We start from the raw sequence: 27,864 nt of genomic DNA on the forward strand, positions 1-27,864 counted from the left end.
TTCATTTCCGAGTATAGATTTTAATATTTATTCAGTACAGGGCCAGTGAAGAGAACTGGGAAATAAGGCAAAGGCAAATTATCCTCCAGAGCCCAAGTGAACATCTCATACACACAGACCATGCAAAGCAGCAGCTGTGCTCCTCCCTGGAGCCACGTCCCATATCTTCTCCATCTGCTGGAACACAGACCACTGCTTACAAGTCCAGAAGGAATCGATTGACTTTTTTCAGGTATTCCGTCTTCAGGTATTCTCCCAGCTCTTTCTTTGTGACCCACAGGTAATCTGCCTTCAGCTCTGCCTGGGACAAATCACTGCTTTGGAGGAAGGCTTTGAAGAAGAAGACTTTGGCTCCCACGTTATTCTCAGTTCTGATGGCCCTGGGGAATTTATACTTGTAAATCCCGTATGGTGCATTCCCCAGCACTTTGGCTTGAATGTGATCTCCTGCAAGAAGACAGCAATGCAAGAGAAAGACAGCAAGGCATAAGAACACAGAGCAACAATAACTGCTTCCCTGAATAACAAAAACACAGCATAAACCATTCCTTGTAAGTGGTTCAGACTGACTGTTCCCTCTTTGGCAGAAATACTGACTACTGTGAAAAAACTGTGGTTTTTTTCTCATGAAAAAACAGTTCATTTGGAGACCAGGGAGTCCTCTCAGAGTGGGAAAGGAAGGAAGGGAAGGAGAGGGTAATCCAGCTTTGCCAGTCTTGAGTGAAAAGCAAGAACACATGCTTGCCATCATCACCCATCTGCCACAAAAGATACTACAGGGCAACAAGAGGGAAAGACAAGCCCAAAAGAATCCCAGACATTCAGGGGTGTATTGTGATACCCCAAAATCAAGCCATGATGGCCAGACATGGCACTGCTGCTGATGGCAGGCAGAGATCCCAGCTGACAGTGTGCCAGCCCTTTGCCATGACATGCCTTTTCCCAGCAGATGGGAGAAGATTTCACTACAGCAGATGGCAAATATCCCTTAGACAGGGCACTGGAAGAAAACCACTGGGACAAACAAGAGGGAGAGTCAAGCTACACACCCAAAAACGTAGCCATGGCTCGCTCAGCTGTGCTCCGCAGCGTCTCTCCAGGCTGCCACTCCACTTGAGGCAGGAGCCACAGCTCCTGGTTACCAATTTTCTGTTTCACCAGAAGCATCAGGTTGCTGTCCAGCTTCCTGTTCAATGACGTTCGATCGTTGCTTTTATCAGCATCTGCCAAAAACCAACACATGCTGGAAACAAAGTCTCCTGGCAGTATGCTCTGACCCCCTTGATTATCAACCCTCTATGCCTCACACACAGCAACAATACACAAATGTGGATACATAGAATAAGACAAAAATCTAGACAGGAATGCTCTCAGTCACTCTGGAAGTCATTGAAGGAGTCAGCTGCTGTTTTCCTTTCCAGAAGGACTCTATACTAAGCAGCCTGGATCTCCACCTTCACAAAAATCAACAAGAGCACTAAGCAGAGCTTGGAAACCAAATACTTCTCTTGTCTGGAAACCACATATATTTTCATCATTTTGCAGCATGGGAACATGGATTTCCCTATCAGGCAGTTAACTGCATATGTGCTGCCACAGAGTCAAGACTCTCTTTAAAACAAATAAAAAACAGACCCCAAAATGCTTTCCTTCTACTGACTTGCACTCTGGCGAACAATCTGAGAGTTCTCACCCACCATGAGATCCAGGCTGTACCTGTTACCCGCGGGGCAGCTTTGAATTGCAGAAACTTTTGTTCCCACTTCTCCTCCAGGTCTTGAGCCATGATGACAGTTTTGCCATGTGCTTCATCCTCATCATACAAGCTTTCCCTCTTCCTCTTGAGCTGCTCCTCCTCCTCCAGCTTACGGATTTCATGATCTGAATAGCAGCTCTTCTCCAGCTCTATCTAGAATAGCAACATAAAGAATTCTTAAGCCACAAGCACTATAGGTATTGGCAAGCACAATTAAATCATTTCCAACTCAGCAGACGTAAGGCAATGGGAATTTCCCGAGGCTGAGCAGGGCTTCCCTGCTTGCAGCAGGAGCGTGTCAGAGGCACACCAACACCACGGAGGAACTCCATGGGAACACCACCAACACCCACGAGATGAGGCGCAGATCGCATGCAGAGCGTTCGGGGAGCAGCATCACCCACCCACGGTGTGCACAAGGCCACCAGCCCCTGATGTCCTTCTCCCCTCATGCCTGAGGGCGCCATTTCCCCATCAACACCCCCAGGCAGGCAGACACACACACACACCCCCCTCTACCTGCTCCATGAGCGCCACCATCTCTTCCTCCTCCTTTTCCAGAGGCTGCGTGATTCGGGGGAGCCTCAACAAGCACATGGCCCCAAAAAGCTTCCAGGGGCGCCGCGCGGCTGCGCTACAAACCCCCCGAGCGCTGCCCGCCGCCCGCGGCCCCAGGCGCGCCGCCATGGCCCGCGCCCCACAATGCCCCGCCATGTCCCCTCCTCGCTCCCGTCGTGCTCCGCGCCCGCCGCTCCCCGCCGCGGGTCGGAGCCGCCGCCATGAACGCGGCCCTGGCGGTCGCCGGGCAACGCGTGCTGGGCTGGGGGTGAGCGGAGAGGGCGGGATGGGCTGTGGGGAGCGGGGGGACAGCGAGGGGACGGCGGGGAGGGCTCCCCTCGCTGCGGGGTGGCCGCTGGGGCCTCTGTCGCTAGACCCGACCCCCTCACCCCCCGCGCTGTCTCCCTCAGGGGCCGCGCCGCCGCCCTGTGCCGCGGGCTCCGCACCGGCCCCCCGAGGCTGCGGGACGTGGCGGGGGCGGCTGCCAAGGAGACGGAGGAGCAGAGCGCGACCGAGCAGAGGTGAGAGCCGAGGCCAGGCCGCGCCGGGAGGGCGCTGCCATCTGCCGCTTGCTGCGAGGTTTTATCGCCTTCGGTGGGTTTTCAGCCGAGGGAGGGGAGGGAGCCACTTCACTCAATCAGAAACTCAGCTTGTGTTTTTCGGAGGCTTGATCCCTTCTTTCTTTGTTTCCCGATTTGAAATGAAACTTCGTAATATTTAAAGAGCGAGGCCTGATAACTCTTGTTTTGCTCCTCAGCTCTTCAATCCTGCAGAGGAACTCCATGAGATGGGATGGCAAGGTTTATGAAGAGGTCCCGATAGCTCACATCAAAGCCACTTACAACAAGTAAGCAAATGAGCTGCTCCATTCCTGCTCTCGTGTGAAATGAAAGCTTAGAACCCGGGGTTTGGTCTGTCATCATTTTGATCTAAAGGCTCAAAGAAAGGCAGCCAGGGGAGTGGTGTTCATGGCTGTGAAAATTATACTGATTTAAACCTCTGTTCAGGGAGCATAACTGTCCTTGGAGTGTCTTAAAAGCAATGAGATTGTTTTTATGCATTTTGATTACATTCTGATATGAATAATCAGATGCTGATAGTTTTAACAGCAGGTTACTTATAGCCCACTGCTCTAGCACTGTTTCTGTACATGTGTTGAAAGAATTATCCTGTTCTTCATGAGAAACAGTCATGCTTCATCAATGATTCCTCCTGTGATACGGTACGCTTAAGGCTCTTCCAAGTTCTAGAAGTGTTTTGTGCAATTTTTTTTTTTAATAGAAGGTATAAAATGCAGTGAGAGGTAGTTGTGAAAGGGCCGAGTGGGGTCTGAGGTGTACTTAAATAAAGCACACCCTCTCCAGAAAGGTTCTGCCTGGGTCTGTAAGATGACCAGAAAGTCCCTGCTGGGTGGTCTTTGCAGTGGGTTTAAGTGAGATACTTTGTAAGGGAGACAGAAGCCCTGCAGTCAGCTATGCCTATAAGGTGAGTGAGAAACTGGAGAATAAAGATCTGTTCCAGTTTGCTTCTTCTTCCCTTTTCCCCTGTCCTTCTGCAGCACCCACATCCAGGTGGTCAGCTTTGACAACCAGCCATTTTCCCGCACATCCTGCGGCACAGAAGGCTTCCAGAACGCCAAGAAGGGCACTGCCATCGCAGCACAGACTGCAGCCATGGCAGCAGCAGTGGTGAGTCCCCAGCCGTGATTCCCACCTCCAGAGCGGAGCACTGACTGCCTGCCCCCATACCTGGGCACAGGCCTGGCTCGCAGGCAGCCCTCCAGAGCTGTTCTTTGGTGCTGGAGCAGCAAGTTTCATTTGCACACAAAGTGTGTTTGAAAGAACTGTTAGAAATGCCCCGAGTGTGAGCTGAGCTGTGCAAGTTGTGATTGGAAATGTGTGATTGTAACTCGGAGCCCGTCCTTTCCTAATGCTGGTCTGCATAGTCTCCTGTTTTCCTAAGTAATGAACATTTCTCAGTCATTTGGGGAATGGAGCCCCTGAATCAGCAGCAGTTCAACTTTTGCACCAAAGGGGACTGAGAAGTAGCTGTAGTTACTGTCTGGATATTTCATACCTACACTCTGCCACAGAACTGAGCTCCAGCCAGCAGTTCCAGTCAGAGAAAGTGACGTTCTTGCACCTGTAGTTTCCAGCTGTATATGGTTTATTGTAACTCTAGAAAAAGCCATGTGGGCGTCCAGGTGGAAGAGATGAGGCTGGCTGTGTCACAGTCCTCATTACAGCAGAATGAGGCAAGGTTAAACTGAAAATCCTTATCCTAAATTAGGTGGAACTCACTCCAGCCTTTAATGCCAGAGGAGTTTGGTACCACTGCTGGCCAACAGCTTATTGTGGTTGCCTCAGAGGGATATAAGAACATCTTCACTATTAATCTGTGCTAGTTGGAGCCTGATAATAGCTGTGTAGCTGTGCGTGGACAGATTTATTCTGTCACTGCTGAAGTAGTTAGTACGTTAATTGCACCAGAACACAATGAGAAAGAGAGCCAGAGGAGTTCCCTCCACGTGGTGGCAGCAGGGCTGTGCTGTACAGCAGTTCTTCATTTCCAATTTGCAAGCCCCTAGAATTTTTGCACTGGAGGTGCGGACTCCTGCACAGCAAATCTAAAGCTTGCCTGCTCTTCTCATTTACCCTCCAGAAAGAATCCACTGCTCACAGGGGAGAAGTCACCACATTAGAGAAGAGAAAACAGCTTAGAGTTAGTCCTTGTTAGTCCCTTGCCACTTCAGTCATGTATCCATGGATATGTCCTTTTCTGCTCTGGCTTTAGGTCACAGATAGTTTGATTTGAGAGCATTCCCTGTGTGCAGAGCTGACAGTCTAGCACAGAAGTTCTCTGGAACTGCCATGGCCATGCCCCAGCCTCCTTTGCTCTTAGTGTCTGCAATAATTCCCATATATGTCTTCTATATCCGTTACTACTTAGTCTCTATTTTTACTTAAATACTATTATGAAAATGAAAGACCCCAGGGGAACCAGAGTTTATGTCAGAGAGAACACTAACCAGTTGTTCTTTTCACAGAAAGCACGTGGGAAGGGTGTATTACACGTGAGAGTCATGGTGAAAGGACTGGGACCAGGACGCAAAGTAGGTGTTGGAGTTTCTTTTCCATACTTTATTTTCTCAGCCATCATGGATGTTTTCTAAACCCAGGCTGGTCTCACTTAACTTGGTTTTTCTGAAGCTGATAAAAAGGATTCCTCACCCAAGTGCTCAGTAAAGAATTTTTAGAGTCGTTAGAATTTTAGAGTAATACCATTTTGTAGCTAGAATAAAAGCTGTATTTGGCACTTCTTATGGTTAAAGCAGGAAAATCAGTGTGAATGTTCAAGAAAAGACTAGAACAGTTAAGTTTAAACTTGGTTTTCTGATATGAATTGCTTATTTTTAAGAATTACAAAATGAAAAGCATTGGAACATTGGAAGTTGGTTTTTAGATGGAGGACAAAACTGTTTTGCCCTGAGCTTTTTCCCTTCTCTGCTGTTCTGTGTGTTGATAACTGTCACCTGCTGTCTCGTTGCAGGCTGCCATCAAGGGGCTGACGATGGGAGGTTTGGAGGTCATCTCCATCACCGACAACAGCCCGGTCCCCCACAACGGCTGCCGCCCACGGAAAGCCAGGAGAGTGTGAGGGGCAGTGCAAGGGACACACAGCTTTCAACATCAGTTCATCAGGGACTGAGTTGAGTGTTGCTTCTGTGACAGATACTGGAAGGCCGCTCTCCCTGGAAATACTTGTTAAGGGAAGCTTGGAGAGACCATGCTGAGCCTTAAAAATGCAGGAGGTAGAAACTGCTGGTGAAAGCAGGAATCCGTGTATTCCCTTAGTGGGAAGCCTCTTGTCTACAAAGTTTGTTGATTAAAATGTTGGTCTTTTGACAGCCACTCCTGCTGTGTTTGCAGAAGTATTTTGGCTTATTATTGCCTTGCGACTGCTCTCTTCCTCTTACCACCATATGTGGCTCTTGTCTAGCCCTCCATGCCATTAGTGCCCTTGTCAGACAGAAGGAGAGCCTGAGATCTCGATCTCCTTGTAGTCATTTGTAGTAAACAACTGCACCGGGTCAGGTCATTTTCCTTCCCTCTTTGTCTCACTGTTCACATTGGGAAACAAGGCATGGGGTAACTCTTTCCTTCCCCCTGGCTCACAGAGCTCCGTGTGCTCTCTGAGAGGCAGCTCTCCCTGTTGACAGAGCACCAGCCTGGATCCATTCCTGGCAAAGATCTGTTGCAGTGCTTTGTTTCACCCAAGCTGTACTGACCTGCCACTGCTCTTGGCAAAGGAAAGCACCGCTCTTTCTAAAGGGGCTGTTGGGATCGTGCCAGGTTTGATGCTTGCAGTCTCTTTTGCCCTGCCTTGTGCACCACGAACTGGATTTTCCAGGGTCCTGGGGAAAGCAGGCAGGGGTTAGTAGGCCCAAGGAATAATGAAATGCTGCCAAGGAGATACAAAGCACTTAAATCTTGAACTGTACCTCTGTGTATCCACAAGCAGCAGGAGCTTGTTGTGGGTCTGTGATGTATTATCGCTGTCCCAGCTCCATCCAGAATTCCTGCCAAGGAAATATGTCAGGAGCATTAAACAGGGAAGGTAACAGCAGTAACTGACTACAGGATTGATTTCCTGGATGGCAGAGGCACAGTGCCTAGCAAAGGGCATCTCATTGGAATCCCTGCTGCCAGAGAAGCCCTGGCCCTATACAACGTGCTCTGGGCAAGTATTTCACCTGTAAACATGGTGTATTTTAGAGCAGCCAGCAGTTCTATTGCAAATGCAGAATCTTCCTTTCTATTATTTCTCATTCTGTCATTCCTCTGTAGTTTCTTAAATTGCATAGTTAACTATTTTCTTCCTCGTTAGAGAAAGGGTACCATAGCAACAAGGCAGTGAACCTCCTTCATGGGGCTGAATGGCATACGGCAGGTTTTGAAAGAAATCACTCTGCTTAGAAAAGCCTGTTGAGTTACATTTGACAGGAGAAAACAAGATTCAGACAAAACTACTTTTCTGAATTTGAAGGGAGGGTAGGTGATCTTAAAGGAAGTTCCTTGAGCTGTCACAGATTTGACAGTGAGGAAGAGAGGCTCTTCCATAGAAGTTTGACACACTAGAAGAGTTCCCCCCTCACTCCAGAAATATGGCTGCACTAGGGACTTAATAACTCTTCTTAAGAAGAAGATAGCAAGCAGGTCAGCCATAAACTGCCAGGATGAACTTTGAGTATGCAGGCAGCTGGCTGGGGAAGGGCTGGGTGATGAGCTTACAGCGAGGCTGGGCTGGTGTCTGCCCAGCACAGCAACCAACCTGACAAAGGAGGGGCACCAGGCTGTGCTGGCAGGTTTGTCTAACAAACATAACTGAACACTGCTGTTCTGTACTACAGGCTGTTCATTGCATCAATGCAGAGGTGCCCACATCACATGAAGATGGTAGAACAAATTGAAAAGTAAGATTGTGAAAAGATCTGTGGTCCTGGAATTCAGGAAAGAGTATGTGGGTGAATCGAGTCAGAAAACAACAAGAATAAATCTTCATCTTACCCAGACTTAAAATCAAGGCTGTGTCCTCTGTAAAGGCCACTCCTTAACACTCTTGTTTTCTGGGTGTTTATGAAGGTTTCAGGAAGTCTGGCAGTGCATCACCACTGCGTTTACAGTGGGAAGTTTTGTGTCCCTCCCTGCCCTGCCTATTTCTGGTAGCTACCCCTACTTCTTCCTTTGACAGTCCTGTAACACCCTCTGTGCTGGACAGAAGAGGCTGACACTGTTCTCCATGGCTCAGTGGCTGGGATCTGTACAGAATGATGCAAATCTTCCAGCCCCCCAGCTCCCTGTACTCCGAGCTCCTCGGCACAGTACTTCACTTCTACAGCTTTTTACTGAGATCACATTTTCCATCCACCTTCTCTCCTGGCCTGATAGAGCGCTCCCAAAACCACATCCTAACTTAGTGCACAGTCTGAGCTGTTTATCCTGCAGCACATCCCAGGGCTCCGGGGCAGTCAGTGAGGTGAGGGAGCACGGCTGCACAAAGAGAGGGCTCGGGTGCTCCTTCCTGCACACACTACAGTGGAAGAAGGCTTGAAACTATTGTGGTTCATGTTGCAGGGAATTAAGAGACACCAATAGTGCTTAACGATTTCCTTACCCTTTAAATGAAACTATTAATTAAAGGCCTGGTTTTAGTCAGCCACTGGTGTTTACGAGTTCTAATTGCTTTTCTTGGCGTCTGGGTGGAAAGCTGTTTTCTGCTGGCTTGCATTCCTCCTGAGCAGCAATTACTTTATTTGTCAGTAGCATGGCCACAGCATTAGCACTCTCATTAGGGTCATATCCTCTCCCTCTGGGCTTCCCTATTGCTCTTGGACATTTTTCTCTCCATTCCCTCCTAACTTGATTCCCTACACTCAAAGATGACTTTTTCTGTGAAACAATCTCAGAAATTGCTGCTGGCTGCAAAGCTTCATCCTGGTTCAATCCTGGCCTTTCCTGGGATTTTGCCTTCTGTTCTAAATAAATGGTCACGTGGACCTCTCTCCATTGTATCCCTGTAAATCCCTCTGTAAAACACAGAACAGTCTCCTGACTTACAGATAAAATGCTGCCTCAGGTCTGTTTACCCCTTACTGAGTGCCACACTACCTTGGGGAGTTAGACTAACTCGGTTACCCTTCCCTTGGTAAGGGATGGCACCTGGTGGCCTGGAAAAATAGCCCTCAGCCATCTCCCTAATAGTGTATTTTTCTGCAAAGAGGAATTACTTCCCTATCCCTAGCAACAAGCCTACCCAGAGCTGCAGCTTTATCTGCTGAATTGGTGATTTACTATTTCTTCCATGAGCATCTCAGTGACAAGAGTCAGGCAGCCAATTTGGATTCCTTTGTGAGATTCAATTAAAGCGTTAAGTGATGTCAGTGTCCTTTAACAGCTGACTGTACACACAAGCAGCCAAGGAGAAGGGGGAGAAGGGGACAGACCCTGCAGTGCTAATAAACTGGAGCAGCAGGGGTGGCTTACAGCAGCCCAGCTGCAGCTGTTAAAGACATCTGTGCAGGTTTTGCTGGCTTTCCCTCTGGTGTGGGAATACCTGGCTCGAGATGTGCACAAAGCAGGTCACTGAGTAGGTGTTTATAACCCTAAAGCACACCCAGGAGTGTTGAAGAAGTAACAGTTCAAATCAGGTTATGTTTTTGCACTCAGACTTCGGCCGATAATCACGGTGCTGCTTTCATGCCTGGCATCCCCACCTGGCCCCTCTTCCCCTCCAACCTCAGCCCATGACCTCTCAAACCAAAAAGAGATGAAGGGCCCTCAGATTGTTTTTGTGCTTTCCCAATGCTCTCCTCTCCCTGAAGAGGCATTAATGGGTACTTGATGGCAGTAGGAACTGCTCAGAGATTTTACTAATGAACAGCCTAAGAGCATCCAAGTCCCCACACTGATGGTGGAGCGGGGCTGCATGGTGCTCTTGGGGAGATGTAGAGGGGAGCCAAGCCTCGATGCTATTTTGTTTTTTTGAAACCACTCACACTTCCTCTGCTGAGTTCTCCAAGCTTCCCCTGCACTAGTGCCACTTGGCAAAGTCCTCTAATTTCTCCAGAGTCCATAACCCTCCTCATATACCCATATCTACTGAGAGTGGAGGCTGTGCACCTGGACCCAAACATCTCAGAGCCCTAAAAGCCATTGCTTGGGAGAGCTGTTTCCAGCAGCAACCTCACCGCTTGTTTTTCTAAAAAAAAGTAAGCAGAAGGGAGAAAGGATTGAGCACAAGGGGCTCCTCTGTACAGCAGCAGGCCAGCCTTGCCACCCACAAAAATAAAACTTGGGGCCCCAGGCAAGAGAATGATGTATTTCACCCACCAGTCTCCTATGCTCTGCCCCTTCTGCAGGTCCCAAGGTGAGGTGAAATAGGATTCATGTCTTCATGCACCAGAGATGCAGGCACACAACTTGCTCTCTTAATTGCCAGCCAGGCTCTCACACAGCCCCTTGGCAAGATCTGGGAGCTGCCTCTCATTTTGTTCCTGCCAAATCCACAGAAATAGCAATTTCCTGAGCTGCCAGGGTCATACTGACCAAGACATGCAAAGTACTTTAGACTGGCCAGCCCTGTGGACTTCTTAGTAAGGCTGATGGCTAGAAAGCAGATTTCTCCAGTGCTGGGAGATGCTCTGGGACAATCTGTCCCTGGATGTGGTTACAAACCAGCCTCATTTACCAAAATCCATCCAAAGAAGAAGTGATGCTGGCTGGAGAGATCCCTGTCCAAGTGATCCTGCAGCCAACAGACACAGTCACCAAAGGGCCAGTGTAAAACTGGAACAAACCCTGCTTGGCCACAAGCAACTGCACAGCAGAGCTGCTCTCCCCAGCCCTTATCAGATCCAACAGATGAGTACCAACATCACCTTCAAACCTGAGCCCTCTGGGGAAGCAGCCAATGGGGGATTTAAGGGGTAGGAGGCAGGATGAGGAGAGATTAACTCGGACTTTGCTGCCCAAAGCCAGACAGGCTGCACTGCACAATCACGCTGTTGGGATGACATTTGTCTGTCCTATGTTACAGGAGACCCTGTTTAGCTGCCAGTTGCTCCTTCTTCCTTACAAAGAGGGATTTTACAAGCATTAAGTACTAACCAGTCAGAGGTGAACCAGTGACCTACCTACGCTGCTGCAGGTATCAGCACAGATAATATGGACCTTACCCTGACTTCAGGACCAGCCCCCAAAAAATAGGGCAGCAGTAATGAAAATTATCCCTCACAGTCAGAGCCAACGGAGCACGTGCTGGCTCTGCACGGGGGGCAATGCCAGTGTTTTGGGATGGGACAGTGCCAGTGGTAACCCACAGCAAGCTCGGGCCAAGGCTCCCTGCTGCTCACCACAGAGGTGCTGGTGCCCCTCACCTTTCCAAGCTCGCCACTTGAACCGCGTTCCCGAGTGGGCTGGCGGGCACAGCAAGGCCGTTTCCATGCGGATGGGCTGTTTCTCCCCGTTGCTGTGGCGACGGCACTGGGCGCCAGCAGGTCGGAGGCGGGAGGGCGAGGATCGTATCTCCCCAGAGCTCACCAAGGGCACTGGGTACATCTAATCCAGCACTGCTCCATTTTAGGCCTCCGAGGAGCACCGAGGAGCTATCAAATGACCAGCTCAGCGGCAGCGAGCAGCACTCACAGGCATGTAGTGCTGCCCCCTGCTCTTAACAACACCCTAAAATCACGTCCAGCAGCAGCCAGATGGCCCTGGCAGGGCTTCCCTGCCACCTGCCTGGTTCCCACCCCTCAAACCCCTAAAGCAACTGGTCCCACACATCCCAGCTCCAGCACCCCAGGCTGGCAGGGCTCTGGCCCAGGGCAGGATGTCAGTGCTGCCAGTGCACCCTCACCTGCCCCATCCAAGGTAACCAGAAGCCGCTGCCCAGTCAGGCACTGGGACAGTGACAGAGTGCTCAGCCACCCAACTTTCTGTCATACACTTCTGCCTCCCTACCTGATGCTGTTGCAACACACCTGGAAAGAGGAAGGACACTGGCAGAGGGAAGGATGAACTTGTGCAAGAGTAGCTTCCAGAGGGAACAATTCACTGCCAAAAACAGGGGCTTAGGGAGTCCTCTGGGCAAAGCCAGGGCTGCTCTGGACTACGTTTGGCATTTTGCAAAGGCAGAGGAAAGAAGACAACCATGGAAAGTAGAAATAACATGTTCCTGGCTTTAAAAAGACTGAACTCAAACTAGTTTTGTCCCCTCCAGAAAATAAACCCCTCCAAAGGCTCTAGTTCATACAGAGCAGGATGCAGCAAATGCTGGGGACTTGGTAGTGTTACCCAAGGGCTGTGGGCATTTATCAGCCATCCCACCACATTCCTCCATAACTGCTCTCAACCCATTAATCAAGTGAGGACCCACATGTTACCCAGATGCTGCAGCACAGCCCTGCATGGCTAGAAACAAGGGCAACGTGTCTCTTTCCAGTTCTCCTCACATGTAGGATCACAGCAGTCGGCCATGAATTACCAGTTTCCAGATTGCTAGTTTAAAACTGCAGTATTTTTATGTCAAAACATCATTAAAGAAAAAAAAAAAAAGGTGCCATTCAGTGTTTTTTCCACATCAGTATTTTTCTGAGAACTCATTTCCTTACACAGTAAGTACAGCTCTTCCCCAAGAGAAACAAAGTCAAATCAGACCTTGGCCAGCAAACAGCTCTAGCAGGGGCTGGGGCTGCCTGAGCCAGCACCAGGGTGGAACTGCACTGGACAGCTCAGCCCACAGCCCCCACAGCCCTGGAGCAAGGAAAACAATAAAAAAATAAAAAGCCAGTTCACCATTCCCTCCTCCTGAGAAGTATTTGGCCAGAAAAGCTTTTACAACCATGTAACAATACAGGGCAGCACAAGATTCAGGCACATCAATGACACAGACTCTGGAAGTCACATAGCAAGGATGAAGTAAACCCACAAAATCCTGTCCTGTTGTCCACAGGACATCCATTTGCTCTGCAGCGTGCACCTATCTGATAAAGGCTCACAGGACAACAGCTGTCAGAGGGCCACATGTCTCATTGCTATCCCTTTACCACCTCTCTGCCCACAGCCCTGAGAGACCCTTGCAGGAAAAGCTGGCAGAAAAACAGCAAGACAGATCATAAAGAAGAAAAACAGACTTCTTAAAGCATCAGAAATCTGATTCTTCTAGCTGTGTCAAAGTGACCAAGGGAAGAGCTTAACAGATGCAACACCTGAGCTAAAGGAAGGTCCTGTCAGTACACACAGGCAGTTAAATCAAGGCCAGCCATGAGCACTGTAGGGTTAATTGATAGCAGTCTTTAGTAGGGACACATCTTAAACATCTCCCTATGTTTGCCTCTAATGGGATTTCTGTGCCTTGCTGTCTAATGTCTTTTATATAAGAAATAATGCAACTGTCTTGCTTCCACTACTTTTTTTTCTTAAAGCAAAGGCAGCACAAAAAGTAACAAAAGGATGGGATTTTGCTGCCAGTCAAACACAGTTTACAGCTCAAGCACCTCCTTGTCACTTAGTGCCTCTCTGAAAAGCCACGGGCTCAAGAGCTTTCTGATGTGCTCAAGGTCTGCACAGGAAAGCATCTGAGAAATGGAGGAAAGGTTCAAAGGAAAATCACTTTCATGCTGAAGATGCAGATGGTTAGAGGGACTAACACAAACAGGGATGCTGTAGAGTTCTCAGCCAGACTGTTCTGCACAGAGGCAGGGAGCAGCACATGGAAAATCTGAGTGCCTCAGCCCAACCTAAAATCAATGGACAGGCTGCTCTCCCAAGGAAGGTGTGTTCAGCTCTGTGCTGCTTTTGGCTGGGGCAGTTACAAGGGATGGAGCCCTCCTTTCTGGAGATGGCTGAACACCTGCCATGTGAAGTGGGAATTAATTCCTTGCTTTGCTTTGCTTCCATGTGGTTTTGCTTTACCCATTAATCAGTGTTTATCTCAACCCACAAGTCTTCTCACTTTTACTCTCCTGATTCCCTCCCCAATTCCTCCCATTGGTGAGGGAGTGAGCAAGTGGCTCTGTGGGGCTGAGTTGCCAGCTGGGGTTAAGCCACAAGCAGCTTTCATTCTTCGATTGTGCAGAAAATGACCAAAAGGTTAGATAAATGCTGTAAATGGAATAAACAAAGAGTCCCTGACTACAAGTTGGGCTAGTAATATACAAAGGGAAAAATGTAACCAAGAATTCCTCTCCTGGCAGCATTAATTCATGTAGACAATAACTTGAGAAATCTGTAGGAACTACAGAAATGCCTCAGGTGGGAACATTCTTAAGCACACTTATACTCCAAGTGCCAGGAAGAGGCAGCAAGCTCCCATGTGATATATCTGCACAGTCCAAGGCACACCCCTGCCATCTCTTCTTAGTGAAGAAATTCCCATCTATATCATTCAGATTTTTGGAAGACAAAGACAATAAATCAGACTATTAAAGCAAATTCTGTTTATTCTGTTTTCATCTTGTGTTGCTAACAAATCTTTACCCTAACTAGGAAAAATATCAGGTAGAAAATATCTCCCCTTTTCTCCCACCCTCCCCACCACACTTTTTGTTTCTTAAATAAAAGCATCAAAATTTCAAGCATGAGACTTTTCTTTCCATACATTTCTGTAATAAAATTAACTCTGTTGTTGATATAAAATGCAGCAGCCAAGACCAGAGGATCTGCCATGCTACTCCAAGGCAATTAGTACCCAGTATGATCAGTTTGTCTGCAAACATAGTAAGAAAATACTTAGCACTTATCCAGCACTTTTTATCCATGAATCTCAAAGTGTTTTACAAAAGCTGAAAATATGTTTTTGGCCTCATTTATGGAGAAGAAAACACCAGCTGGAGAAGGAAGATATTTGCCCCCAGCCTCAGAATTTAATAGCAGAGCTAAGAACAGATCTTTTTCTCAGCCCCAAGTCCAACAATCCATGCCACACTCTCTGCTTCACACAGAGCAGCCTGAATTTGGCAAAAGCCCCTACTACAGAAATGCAGAAGTTTATATTTTTACCACTGAAAAAAGAGTCTCAATGGAGATCTGAAAGGTAATTTAGTAAGTGCTGACTTCCTGAGGCTGTGACACCAAGGAGTAAACACAGTCTCGTATGGAGCTGCTGGAAGCTTGGGGGGGGGAAAAAAAAAAAGTCTCATACTGAAGTGTGAACAGCTGTGAGAGAGGTGCAGAGGGAGGTAAATCCATGATCTGCAGTGTGCAAATGATTCTCCACTTGGAGCTTTAATTGAATGTTTGAGGAACAGATCACAGGATAAAACCCTAAAACCTTGACAAATAGTGTTATTAGATGAGAGGATCCTGCAGTTAAAGCACTGACACCTCCTCTGTTAGCAGTCTCCTGACCCGCTGGCACTCCTGACAGACCTGAGGCACCAACAGTGCAAACACCAGGAAAAGAGCAGTGAAATGCAATGTCTTCCCTAGAAATGGGTTTAGAAAGTCCAGGAGAGAAGTACGGTGAGGCAGAGAGCAAAGGCTGATCCAAGGACCCCAGGACACCCTTAATTTTGAGGTCCACTGCTCATACCATGAGCAGGCACCACCACCCACAGAGTTCTTCTCCAGTGCATCACCAGCAAAATGAATGCATGACTCCAGCACTCCTCTTCACAGGCACGTGGCCACAACATCGCCCACAGCTCATTTTGGTCTAGTCAAGACACCCACAGGGTCCTTTAATGGAGAGGGTCTCCTGTGTATTAGCACCAATTTTCTATTGCCCCCACTGTGCCTCCTAAAGGAATGGGACAAGAACAGGCTCCAGCTTTTGATGGAGCACATTGTGATGCTGGGATGGTTGTGCTGCCTGGCAGCAGTCATAAACCAGCCCTCGTGTAAAAACCCCTAAATGCTGGCCTACAATCAAAAACTCCATTTTTAAGAGAGAAGGGCAGGCCAGCATCCTCACCAGCCCACAGTGGCAGGTAATTACACCCAGGAGCTTAAATTATCAGCAGCACAAACACTGTCATGTTCCAGCCAACACTGACACACTGGCCAGCTGTGCTCTGAAGCCTGGAAACGGCATCTGGGTTCTCACAGAGAACAAAGTGTCAAACAGACAGAGGTAAGCAACCTAAGTCAACAAGTTCATCTCCAAACTGCCCACCCACAGCAGTGAACATGAATTCAGGTCCTCACCCTTCTTCCTGGGCAAATCCTACTAATTTTCCACACTGGTACTCCAACATACAGGAGAGTGCCAGCAGCTGGGTCTCCCTCTTCTCAGCAGCAGAACCTGCAGATAGCCATGAGGATCAACCCCCATGCTACAGAAAAGTCCTTCTTACATGACCAAGGAGCTGCTGTTGCTCCCCACACCCTTCCCAGACATCCATCTCCCTCCTGCACCCACCTCCTCGTGTGCTACAGACACAACCAGCTGCTCTGGTCTGCTGGAGTAACACCAACTCTCACTTAGGAGCTTTTACAATACTAAGGCACAAAGATTAAGTGACTTGCGTAAGAGTCAGGAACATACCTCATGTCTCTCAACTGTAGTGATTTCTCACACCTTTTCTTTCCTGACCTCTTGCATATTAAAATGACGTGAGTAGATTGTGTGGATGAGATCAGGATCTCATTTCCCTAGCAATTCTGAAGATACAAACAGGAGTAGCTGTGTCCAAGCCCTCCCCTTGGCTCCCATCCCTTCCCTCTGTGACAGGTCATTTGTCCAACAAGGTAGGAGAGCACCAGCGCAGAAGGGAGCACTCCACAAGTGTGATGCAAAGCTCCATCTGTGCCCTCTTAAGACCCACAGCAGGACAGAAAACAGCCATGCCTCTGGGAAACCAGGACAGGAACCTCAGCTACGCTGTGTTCATCAACAGGAACAGGGAAGGACAGCAGCACTTAATGCAGGGGGATCTCTGCAGTACAAACAGGCTCAGGAGAATCATCCACCCCCCGTAACTGGGGTGGATCAGCCTTCCTCAGCTGAGGAAGATGCCACTGGTAGGAGCTCCCAGGTGAGGTTTCTTTCCATGAGCAATGGTTTGGTTTCCCAGAAGACGCGAGTGTCTGGCTTTGGTGCAGCTGTGGCAGAGGCCCAGAGCCAAGGAGACAGCCCCAGGTGCCTCTAGGTGCAGCTGTGCCTCATGTGGAAGTTCACCACGTACTCGGCGTTCGTGCGCTGCACCGAGATGGCGAAGGGCTCGAAGGGGTGGAAGGTGAAGGCGACCAGGCGCCGCACTGTGTGATTGATGGGGCGCCCCAGGAGTCCCGCCTGGATCTCAAACTTCAGCAGGCCAGAATCACGAGCGTAAAATCTGAAAGGAAGAGAAAGTCAATTATGGCTGTTCCTGACTATTGACTTTGCCATCTGGGCTCGCTGCACACAGAGATGAGTGCCTCGTTTGAGCTCTGGTGCTCCCTGAGCGGCAGAAGGTCCTTAGCTGGGTGTCTGGCTCTTGGCTTTGCAGGAAAGTCCCTCTCAGGGCAGTTGTTTTCCACTGTCTAGAAAAGCACCACTTTATTTTATCATTAGCAATGAAAGAACTCTGCTTGTCACATTGATGGACAGGGCTGACTTCACAAGAGGGACTCAGTTTCGTTCAGACCCCACCTGTGCTGGCCCTCCATCCTCTCTTAATGCAAGCTGCTCCCCTTGATCCCTAAGGCAGATATACTGTACAGAACTGAGCTCCTCTCCCTTAGCAATGGCCTTCACTGAGAGGGTCAGGCCACCCTTTCCTCCCCCTGGTACTGCCAGGAGAGGCTTTACACTGCTGTCCTTGCACCTGCTACCTCCCTGCTCAGTCAAGGAAGTCGATCCAAATCCTGCTCAAGGTTGCCACGTTGTACTGTACAGTTCAATTCCTTTTAGATTGCCACCAAGAAAGCATTAATGAAATAGGCTGTGCAGGAGGTTATTGAATCCTGATAAATTGGATTCAATAACCACAGCAAGGACAGAGGTCAAGGAAAACCTTATGACCTTCTGTTTGACACATCCGCCTGTGGGTCAAGCTCATGTGCATCTCCAAACAGGTGAGCTCTGGAATACAGCTCCAGCACAGAGGGAACATTTTCAGGGGGACGAGACAAACAGCACTGAAGAGACAGGCAAGTCCCAGGAAGCTCTTTGCTTCTTGAGCCTCCCCTGCACACTCAGTGCAGTTGACATAAGCCCAAGTAACAGCACTGTCCTCTGCCGCTGTCACAACACAGGACTCTCTGCAAGGATCCCACCCTCCCTGAGACCTTGGAGAAGGCTTCTGAGATGCAGTGGTAGAGGTTTCTGGATGGGGTACCTTCACCAAGTAGCTGGGCTCTAACTCAAGTCTTCACCCTGAAGTTGTCTCTGTTGGTTAGACCATTTTCATTAGAGTTCTTCCAGCTTTGGGCACAGAATTGCCATTATGCCTCCCAGCTGTTTTCTTTTCTACCAACACTTAGTGCATGTGGGTATTTTGCATTTTCCTCTGATTTTAACTCCAAGAATGCTTTTAATGTCGGAGCACATCTCCCCCCTGCCAGCAATACGATGCACTCAGCTCTCAGCCAGGAAGAATGAATGATGACAGATACCAGCGATGCTGTTTCAGGAGCAGACATACTCCACATTTTAACAACACAGCCTATTGAGAACCTCATGTTCTTCCTGGAGGGCCACTCTCCTCTCCCTTCCTCTGAATCAAAGTGCTAGCCAGCCCTGCCTGAAAATTGCACACAAGAACCCAGCAAGAGAGTCACAATCTTGGTATTTGGCTTTTCAAAAAGCCCTTTCCCTCCTACACAAAGGCTGAGTATGCAGAGGGTCATTCTTTAAATAAAGCACAGTCTCCCATCTGTTCCTCTCTCCCCCAATTCACAACAATTTACTACTCAAGATGAAGCTCCCTGTAATCTTAAAGATGTGCTCAGTTTGGTATTTTTAAAGGTATTTTTAAAAGTGCTCTGCAATCAGAGGCCATTTCCATGGGCTCTCATTCTGGGGATAAATTAGGCACTGCAATATAAAATTGTATGTCAACAGAAACAGCAAGACCAGCCTTTTCAAACCGTAGGAAAATCAAAGATTTATCTGCAGACTAATTCCTTGGTTAAATGGCTCCTTATTAGCCATATAGACGGATTTTAGAGACCCCCTGCTATAGGTAGAGCTGTGTTAGAGCCTCTTCCCTCAAGTGCCATCATTTCACCCACTGAACGTATCTTCAAGACTCCTGAAAAGAGACTGGAATGTGGTGGTGATGGGGAACCTAAAGTCCTTCCCACCTGACAGCAAACAACCACTGGTCTCTTAAGTAGGCAGAATTGAACCTTCTGGGATGCAGAAAAACACTAAGGGTTAAAAGAACAGAGAGCACAGAAATATGACATTGATGTGGAAAAGGTCTGGAAGCCTTCCTAGCTCACACATCGTGCCAGGAAACTGCACACAGATTATAACACCCTTAACTACTGAAGGGTTTTCCATTCCAGACAATTACAGGACTTACAGATTCCATACTCCCTCATTTCCAAGCCCTCTAACCCCAACAGGCAGCTGGCATTATTTTATTAATCCCTTTGTTTTGCATGTGAGAACCACAGCAGCACTGTTTCAGCTACTGAATGGTTAAGGTTAGCGCCTCATCTTCTGCTTACTTTCCAAAAACCAGGAGCCCCACTGCTCCTAGGCTCTATTCAAGTCCTAATTGACTCTGCACAGCTTTGAGCTTTAAAAGCTCTGGCTCCTAAACGCTGGTTCGCTCAGGGGAGGGAGGGAAGGTGGCACTTGGCTTTGTTTACTACAAAGACTCCACCGCAGCAAATGACTGCGGTTCTGCTGCCTTTTGTCCGCGGGAGCCGGGCGCAGGTTGGCGCTGGCAGACAACTGCCACCCTGCAAGTTTTCCCAACGTCAAGCATGACAAGGGGGAAAAGGGCAGGCTTTCTTTGCAGATAACATGGAAGCTGGAGATCAAACCAAATCATACAGGCAGAAGAATCAATTAAATATACATAATTTGGGAATTGAGAGCGCAGGAATAATCAGAAGTTCCCCGCCACCTGAGTCGGGGCCAGGGGAGATATGAAACCACTTTTTGAGAATGCATTGATGAAAATAAAGTTGGGAAGCGATCCAGAATGATCTCCCTAGGCTGCCTGAGCCCCCAACATGTGTGCAGTCACTAAACAAAGCACTCAGGCACTGAAGGCTCTCTTTGTTTGCGGAGCATAGGTTTGCTTCTGCAGTACTACGAGCAGAAAGACTATTCTGCCTGGGTAACTCAGGCTCTTTGAGTCTTTCAAGCTGGAGATGTTGGATTTTTAACCACTACCTCTTGCAGCCATGGCTGCAGCCAACAAAAACAAATAAACAGTCCTGATGTTTCATCAAGAGGCGTTGCAAACCTCCTCAATCTCAAGCTCAGATTTACTCCCTTTGCCAGCACTGGAGACTCAGACAGCAGAGGCACAGAATGGCCCTGACACCTGGCTAAAATTCCTACAGACAGAAATTTCTTACAGATTACAGAGAGAAGGGAATATGAAAAGGAGTACAGCTCCCAGAGTGAGAACAGTAAACAAGGAAAGTCTGAAAACAGCTCAGTCAATACCACAAGCTTTCTGAGTAACACCTAGCCCAGATACTATTTTATTCACAAGACAAACCAGACAATTCTTGCCAACTAAACCCACATGCTCAGAGAGGATCCTTCCAGCACAGGAAAGCAGACATCAGAGCTGTATCACTCTGCAACCCAAACACAACGGCAGCACTGCAAGAAGAGGAGGAGAAACAAGACCATTCATATGGAAAAGGCTGAGACTTCACCACCCAAACCTTCCCCAGAGCAGAGCAGCTCAGCAAGAAAACATGAAGAGCCCTCCCACACATCCACATTACTGTAAAGGAGAGAGGCCAAGTTTTGTGGGACTGCTGAAATAAATCTCCTGGTGAAAGGATTTCCTAAGAGAAAGACTTCCATCTACTCCCTATCCTGCACACTTGATGCCACATGGCAGAGGCGATTTACAGTGACTCCTTGCCCTCTCTCCTCACATACAGCCCACTGTCCCGTCCCATACCTTATGGGGTGATCACCACAGGTCTTGGGCCGCTCCATGACTGACACCCACTTGTCATCGTAGCTGAAAAGGGACAGGTCGAGGTAGGGGCTGCCGCTGTAGGACTGGGCGCTGATGGGGAGCTGCCCCAGCAGCCGCCGCACGGCCTCCGTGTGCCCTCCGTACTTGGCGTTCACAATTGTGTCTTTGAACCTGCAGCAAACCAAGAGACACCTTTTGTTCACAGAGGCCACAGGTGAACAGCACATCTTAAATAAACTAATCAGGAAAACTGACAGGGAAAGAAAACAGCTTCAGTGTAAGAACTAAAACAACTCATTTCCAAAGATGTATCACAGTGATTCAAGCATCAACCAGTTCTGCTGACCTTTACGTCCTCCCTCATCATTACTGTCTCGCTCAGAATGTCCAGAGCGACAGAAAGAGAAGAATGTGCCTACCCATAAGGTCTGGACCCCACTGCTCTGCAGTACAGGAAATGAACAGGATCAGAAACAGGGAGAGATGGATTAGCAGTTTATCAGTCAATCCAAGTTTTACCATGAAGCCTGGAAACAGCATGAGCAAAAGCCAGGGGGCTTTCACAGTAACAGTTGAGTCCTTAATGTTGACTTGACAATCCTCCTCTCTCCAGCCATTGTGTTAAATGCATAAAGAGAGAAACCTTAGATGAAGAAGAACCTTGATGAAAAGCATAAAGCACTCCAGAAACTACAGTGAGCTTAAAGTTCTTCCTGGTGGAGAGATTAACACAGGCTGGATTTCTCTTTCCAAGTAAAATTTGAAACTTTACATGTGGAAGAACAGTTAGATCAGCTGCAGGGACGTCATACAGTAAGGAGGGTAAACACTCAGCCAGAAGCCAGCTCACTGTGGACTATGATCTATGGTACTTTGCTGTGGAAGTTACAACACTCTTGTTACAGGCCCTTGTAGCAAGGGGATGAAAAGACTCTCCTTTCTACTTTAACAAAAGGCAGGAGTTGTTCTCCATGAGTCTTCAGTGAGTTCTCTCATTCTCTCTCCCATTAAGCATTATGGATTTCCTGACAGGATGCTCTAGAAAGTTACAGACATAGACAACTTCGTCACACTTATGTGACATCAGCCTAAAGTCAACAGAAGCTTGATGCCCATAAGTGGATGCCAAGTACTTTGGATGATGAGAAACAACTCACTGGAAGAACAAAACACCCTGAGTCACAATAAAATTTTCCTAGAGAAATAACACACTCTGCCTCATTAAAACCACATCTGACTGTTAAAGCATATTCTAGAAACCCAGGTTATTTTGGTGTTTTGCTCAGCTTTCACAACAGATCTAAGCAGATGAGTTTGCTTTCTCCTAGTACAGTGATGAGAACCACGAGCTGGTGAGTGATGGTGAGGAAATACTACAGAACACAGTTTGGTACACACTAAATTCAGAGAATATCACTTGGCAAAGTACACCCAACTGGATCATGCCAGCATCTTGACAAATCATAAAAGCTACTGGGCAATACTCTTTAATAACCTCCAACAGAGTTTCTGCTCAAGGAGAGTCGGAAACATCTTTCCCTCAAAATTCCTTTCCTTTCTTCTAAGCAGCAGTTTGCAACTGCTTTGTTCCTTCATCTAACAAGGTAAATGCTGCAGCATTTAAAATCAGATGCATCAGGCTGCAAGATGAACCATATATAGTCCTGACCGTTGCATCACCTGCCAAAGGGGACCAAAGGAGTTTTCTCAGGGTTGGTATTTGATACTGGCCTTCAGCGGACGGGGGTGAGCGTGTGTCTATATGGAATAAAGCATGCTCCAAATGGCTCACCGGCGCTGGATCTGCCTCGCAAAGTTGTTGCTGGAAGCTGAGCAGGGGAACTGGACAGCCTCACTGTGCAGGGTGGCATTCCTGAAGAGGTCACAGAAGTTCTCAAACAGCTCCAGCAGCTCATCAGATGTGTTCTCAAACACAGCAATGACCTCCGTGGTCACCATGTTGTACACGACGAAGAACGAGGGCTGGGGAGAGAGGCAGAGGTTACCTGGGAGAGCACAGCTGGGGAAGCTGTCCCTTCCTTCTCCCCACATCACTCCAAGTTCCTCCACAGCACAGGAGAATCCTACATCCTCACTCTAATCTCTTCTATTGAAATGCCTCAACACATACCAAATTATCCACCTCTCAGCAGCGATTATTTAAGAAAACTTAATGGGCTTCCAATTTTTCAACCCGAACTGTAGATGCAACTGTACTGCTTTCTCTTCTTTGTCCTCCACTAAATCCAAAACACTCACTCAAGTGCCAAATTTAATTTTCATTCCTGCTGACAAAATGACTTCAGATCCAGTGCTAGCTGACCTTAAACTATTTTTACCTCTGCACAGATATATTATTTTCTTCCCCTCTTTAATATCTGCATCACACAGAGACGAGGCTTTTTAGTGTACTGTGCACTACATCATTGCCCACAAAAAGCTGTGCCCTCCAGGTACCCTGCCAACACAGAAATGAAAATCTGAAATATATTAATGACTTTTTCTTAATGCTGACATTCTTGTGCAAGATGGTCCTTGTATCATGCTGTGGATTGGCAGTGGCAATGAATCCCGGCACAAATGAGCAAGAAATTGGGAAAAAAGATGCCATTGTGTCAGCACAGCTACATCAAAGGGAGATGACATTCCCATTCCATTGGGAAGGGCATATTTAATTCTTGGTCATTAAAAGTAGCTTTCATTAGAGACAGGAGTGCTTGCACCCCAAAGTAAAAACCTGTCACCACTTTAAAGGGAACTAATTCCTGTGGTATATGCATGTATCTGATTAAATCTTCTGCCAATAGAGGCAATTCCTAAATGCTCCAACTCCTGCTCCCAAACAATTCTCAGGGATGATGGCAGGCACTCTGCCCACCTCACCCACCTGCAAATATCACAAGGTTTGTTTGTTTTACAGCCCCAAAATAAACTGTGATAATACAATCCAGCCCCCACATGTCCAAAGGAAGCACTCTAGATGAGGTTACTCACTAGACTATTGCCTGAGGAAAGGGAAGCCCTTCTGAAATAAAGGGTTGGAGCAGAGAGAAAATAAGAGAAGACAGCAGAAGGAAAAACTATTTAAATCACTGAAGATTGCAGGGAGTATCCTCCAACTTTAAATAAAAAAAATTCCTTTGCCAGGTTAACACTGAGACACATCTACAGGATGTCCCTGAACAGGGAAACCCTTGCTGCTTTTGCAGCACCTGTAACACCACCAAAACATCATCACATCATGGAAGGCAGCAGCTGAGTGCCACAAAAATCACACAGCAATGCTGTCAAGCCCATCAGCACAAGCCTACAACAGCAACAAACCCTAAGCTACCTATGCAGACCATACTCTTAAAGATCTCAAAGGATACGCTGCAGACCCAGACAAAAGACACAATCCACAGCCATGAACAGCAACTCCTCAACCTTATTGGTAGAGAAGTCAGAGGGGAGAGAGGAGCCTGAAATTGGATGAAACCTCATGTTCCTTATCTGACAGACTGAAGAGAAATGGGACCTGTAGTTATTTTGAGAGCCAAGTTTTATTCAGGAAGTCCTGACACAACGCCTACCTTCAGACAGGTCTGTGGAGACATCTGGAATTATCTTCTGGAAGAACTGAGAAATCAGGTGCTTTTCCTCCAGCACAAAACCCAGTGCCTGAGGCACAGTGCAAACAAACCACAAACTGCATCTTAAAGTAACCCTGGAGTGAAGAGAGTCGAGAGCTCCCTGCAGCAAACCAGGCACAAAAGCCTTACTAACCACAGCAGAGAGCAGAGCTGAGCCTGCCACAAACGTTTACATCAGGGTCAGGAGCTCATTCCAGACACCAGCAATGAGCAGAACCCTGCAGGCCACTTTCACAGAGCCTTTATATTTCTGAGACAGACATTCAGCTTTACACCAATGGGGAAAATGGATTAGATAAAGCCTTACCTATTTTTCCCAAAGCAACTCCCCCAAACAAATGCCACAGAAGAGGAAAGTAAAACAAGACAAAACAGAGACATCTCCCAGGAAGAACTGGACAAAGGCAACAAGAGAAGAATACTGTCTATTTCTTTGAGGGCCTAAGTCCTGGATCTGGCAAATATGTGGGGAAGAGAAGTGCATGAGAGAAAACAAACCTCTGGGGAACAATCAGACCTACATGCTGCATTGGAGATTTAGTACCAATTCTTGCTAAATAGTTTCAACAGAATAAAACCAAGCTGATTAAAAGAATAAAAATTAACTAAAAGAAAATCTCTTAGTTTCACAGGGCTCAAAACGTGACCAACCACTCTAAGAGCAGTAAAAAGAGATGATCAACATGCAGGGTTGTGAAACATCTGGAGGGACCCAGCACTGACTACATTTGCTCTAATTCCACTTCTTTAGTACTAAATTGAAAAGAGAAGCAATTGGCCCATTAGTCTGATCTAAAAGCTGCTACTCCAATTTGGAGAGATCATAAATACTACCTCTTACTGAAGCTTGAAAGACTAAGTATGTAGGCAGAACAGAAATGGTAATTGTACCAGGGAAAATGAAGACGATTATATTTGAAAAACATGCTTGAAGATACATGAGAAAAGAGAGAGACTACCTCTACAACTTAAATGGACTATATAAAGTATCAGCTGAAAATAAATTCAGCTGGGGATTTGGGGAGGGAAAGAGGACTGAACAGCATCTGTGAGCATGGGGAACAATCCCTGGAGAAAGGGACTTGCATCAGATCTTTCTCATTGTGCAGGTGAGAAGGAAGGAAGAAATGAAATTAAAACAAAAGATACAATAGTTATTCAATATCAGAGGCATCAAATGTTCACACAAGACTCAGGTACTGCGGATCCTAAACAACTTTTACAGGCTCCTTAAGGAACAGCTCACAGCACCGCAATGCTTGAGCACCGGTCCCAAAGCAATGAGCAGCCTCAAGAGGGAGGCAGTATCTGAGCCACCTGCTCTAGTGGACCCCTAGCAGGCCAGTTGGAATTAGGTGATATTTAAGGCCCCTTCCAACCCAAAGCATTCCATGATTCTATACCTGGGAAGGATCTGTCACCCGCAGCGTGACCACGTCCTCACTTGTGTATTTAATAAACAGATGGTTCTCATCCAAGAGCTGCATCTTCCACATGCGGAGCTGCCTCAGCTGGTCGAAGTACTGGAAGAACCTTCTTTTTGCTATAGCACTTCCATCCTGCTCGGCCCTCCTCCACAGGTACACCAGCAGCCTGTGCTTCAGGGAGTTTATGAAGGGCTCTTTGTAAGGGTTGGCCATTCCCGTCTGAGTGTCCCGCTGCACCTCGGGGTACACGGCAGACAGCGTCAGGAGATCGTCCTCGTAGCAGAAGCGGCCGATGGTCCGCACGTCGATGAATGTCCCCTCGGGCGTCACCTGAAAGACGTGAATGGTCTGCTGCTGCACGGAGAGAATGGCCAGGATGTTCTTGTACAGGTACAGCCCCTGGTTGTGAGACAGGATGACTTTGTCACACTTGAAGGTCCGCGTGTCGCACAGCCTGCCCGTGTGGAGGTCTATGATGTGCAGGGAGTAGTCCTCCAGCGGGGAGCGGGGGTTGGGGGTCACGGACTCGCTGTTGCGGTACACCTCGAAGAAGGGCGGGTGCGGCTCCTCGGGCAGGTACGCGGCCGAGCCCACGATCACGTAGCGGCAGTCGTCCGTGAACAGGCTGCACTCCCGGTTCAGGTGCTCCCCGTTGGAGGCCACGTTGGTGATGTGCAGCAGCACGAAGAAGCGCTCAAAGAGCCGCCCCCGGATGTTGACGGACCTCTGGTCGTTGCCGTTGGCCAGGATCTCCCCCTCGTAGCCCTGCAGGAGGTCCTCGGCCGCCTGGCAGCCCTGGTACTCGTAGATCTCCAGCGAGGTCTGGTCGGAGGAGAAGGCGATGAAGTAGCGGCCGTCGGGGGAGAACTTGCGCAGGAAGCAGGGCGGCTTCTCCACGTTGACCACGGTGAAGTTGGGGAAGACGTTCTGGTGGAAGACTCGGACTTGGTGCCAGTGGGTGCCGGCCTTGCCCGAGCTGATGCGGCGGCGCTCCAGGCGGTGGATGACGTTCTGGTTCTGGATGCGCCGGGGCCTGATGGTGGGGGCCTCATGGTCCATGGTCAGAGCTCTACTTCATCTTCATCCTGCGGGGAGAGCACACATGCCCTGGGACCGGGGTGGAATTCAGGGTGCAGGGAACCTGCTCACATGGACACACAGCACTCCAGGGTGCTGGCTAAAGGGGACAGAAGAAGGAGGGAAAATAACAAGGGAGGACACGGGGAGCAGGTGGAGAGACTGGGAGGAAGGACTCAGTGGGATGCACCAGGAAAACAAGGGCAGTCCAGAGATGTCTTCAGGGCAGTCTTGCCTGCTGAACAGAGACAGCGGGGCCCCAGGAGGGTAAGCAGGGAGCAAGGAAAGGGGGCAGGCACAGGTGGACACCAAAGGAATAAAGGGAGCCTCCATACACGGGGAAGGGAGTGCAGGAAGCCAGGGATAAATGCAGACCTGACAAGCTGCAGGCACAGGGTACAGCCTGGAAATAACGGAGAGAGCTGGGGGCGAGGGAGCACAGGAGGGATCGCCTGCGATGTATCCGGGCCCACCTGCCGAGAGGGAAACGAAGAGCTCCGCTCCCCCGGGCTAAGGAGGGACTGAGCTCCAGGGAAGCCCGGGGGCAGCTGAGGGCCCGCCCGCCAAAGGTATCGGGGAGCCCAGATACTCTCCCGCTGGCCCGAGGGGTGAAGGGACACGGGGCACCGGGGGCCGCAGTGGTCTCCACGCCGCTTTAGGACCGGGGAGGGGTCGCGGCCGCGCTGATCGCTGAGGCCGCGCCGGGTCCCGTTCCTGCCATGGCCGCCGCCATCTTTCCGCCACCGCACAGCGGCTCGAGGGCGGTACCGCACTTCCGCTTCCGGCCGCCGGAGCAGCGAGACGGGGCCT

The 27,864-nt window shown here is 48.6% G+C and overlaps 3 protein-coding genes across 11 annotated transcripts; 1 reads left to right on the forward strand and 2 right to left on the reverse strand.

Moving 5' to 3' along the window:
- Positions 1-2,487, reverse strand: MRPL46 (mitochondrial ribosomal protein L46). 2 transcript variants are annotated; one of them, XM_086848320.1, is made up of 4 exons: positions 2,276-2,487; positions 1,717-1,909; positions 1,050-1,223; positions 1-447 (listed from the first exon to the last, which is right to left on the reverse strand). In XM_086848320.1, the coding sequence occupies exons 1-4, from the start codon at positions 2,468-2,470 to the stop codon at positions 197-199; spliced, it is 813 nt and encodes a 270-aa protein (XP_086704446.1). In that variant the 5' UTR covers positions 2,471-2,487; the 3' UTR covers positions 1-196. The 2 variants fall into 2 exon arrangements, with proteins under 2 accessions (XP_086704446.1, XP_023789647.1); XM_023933879.2 differs by lacking the exon at positions 2,276-2,487 and adding an exon at positions 2,161-2,271.
- Positions 2,476-6,225, forward strand: MRPS11 (mitochondrial ribosomal protein S11). Its single transcript, XM_086848322.1, has 6 exons — positions 2,476-2,582; positions 2,725-2,835; positions 3,072-3,161; positions 3,873-4,002; positions 5,361-5,426; positions 5,864-6,225. The coding sequence occupies exons 1-6, from the start codon at positions 2,536-2,538 to the stop codon at positions 5,969-5,971; spliced, it is 552 nt and encodes a 183-aa protein (XP_086704448.1). The 5' UTR covers positions 2,476-2,535; the 3' UTR covers positions 5,972-6,225.
- On the reverse strand, positions 5,428-27,864 carry DET1 (DET1 partner of COP1 E3 ubiquitin ligase). Of its 8 annotated transcripts, none has more exons than XR_015275588.1 (7): positions 27,430-27,857; positions 25,954-27,062; positions 22,711-22,901; positions 20,898-21,089; positions 16,358-17,147; positions 6,816-6,893; positions 5,428-6,728 (listed from the first exon to the last, which is right to left on the reverse strand). XR_015275588.1 is itself a non-coding variant. In XM_023948677.2 (6 exons), exons 2-6 carry the CDS (start codon positions 27,034-27,036, stop codon positions 6,584-6,586), a joined length of 1,689 nt encoding a protein of 562 aa, XP_023804445.2. In that variant the 5' UTR covers positions 27,037-27,062; positions 27,430-27,864; the 3' UTR covers positions 5,428-6,583. The 8 variants fall into 8 exon arrangements, 6 of the variants coding, with proteins under 6 accessions (XP_023804445.2, XP_023804446.2, XP_023804447.1 ...); XR_015275589.1 differs by having other exon boundaries at positions 27,528-27,831; XM_023948677.2 differs by lacking the exon at positions 16,358-17,147 and having other exon boundaries at positions 27,430-27,864.

Source organism: Cyanistes caeruleus, chromosome 13, assembly GCF_971803275.1.
Source record: "Cyanistes caeruleus chromosome 13, bCyaCae1.hap1.1, whole genome shotgun sequence".
NCBI classification, from domain to species: Eukaryota; Metazoa; Chordata; class Aves; order Passeriformes; family Paridae; genus Cyanistes; species Cyanistes caeruleus.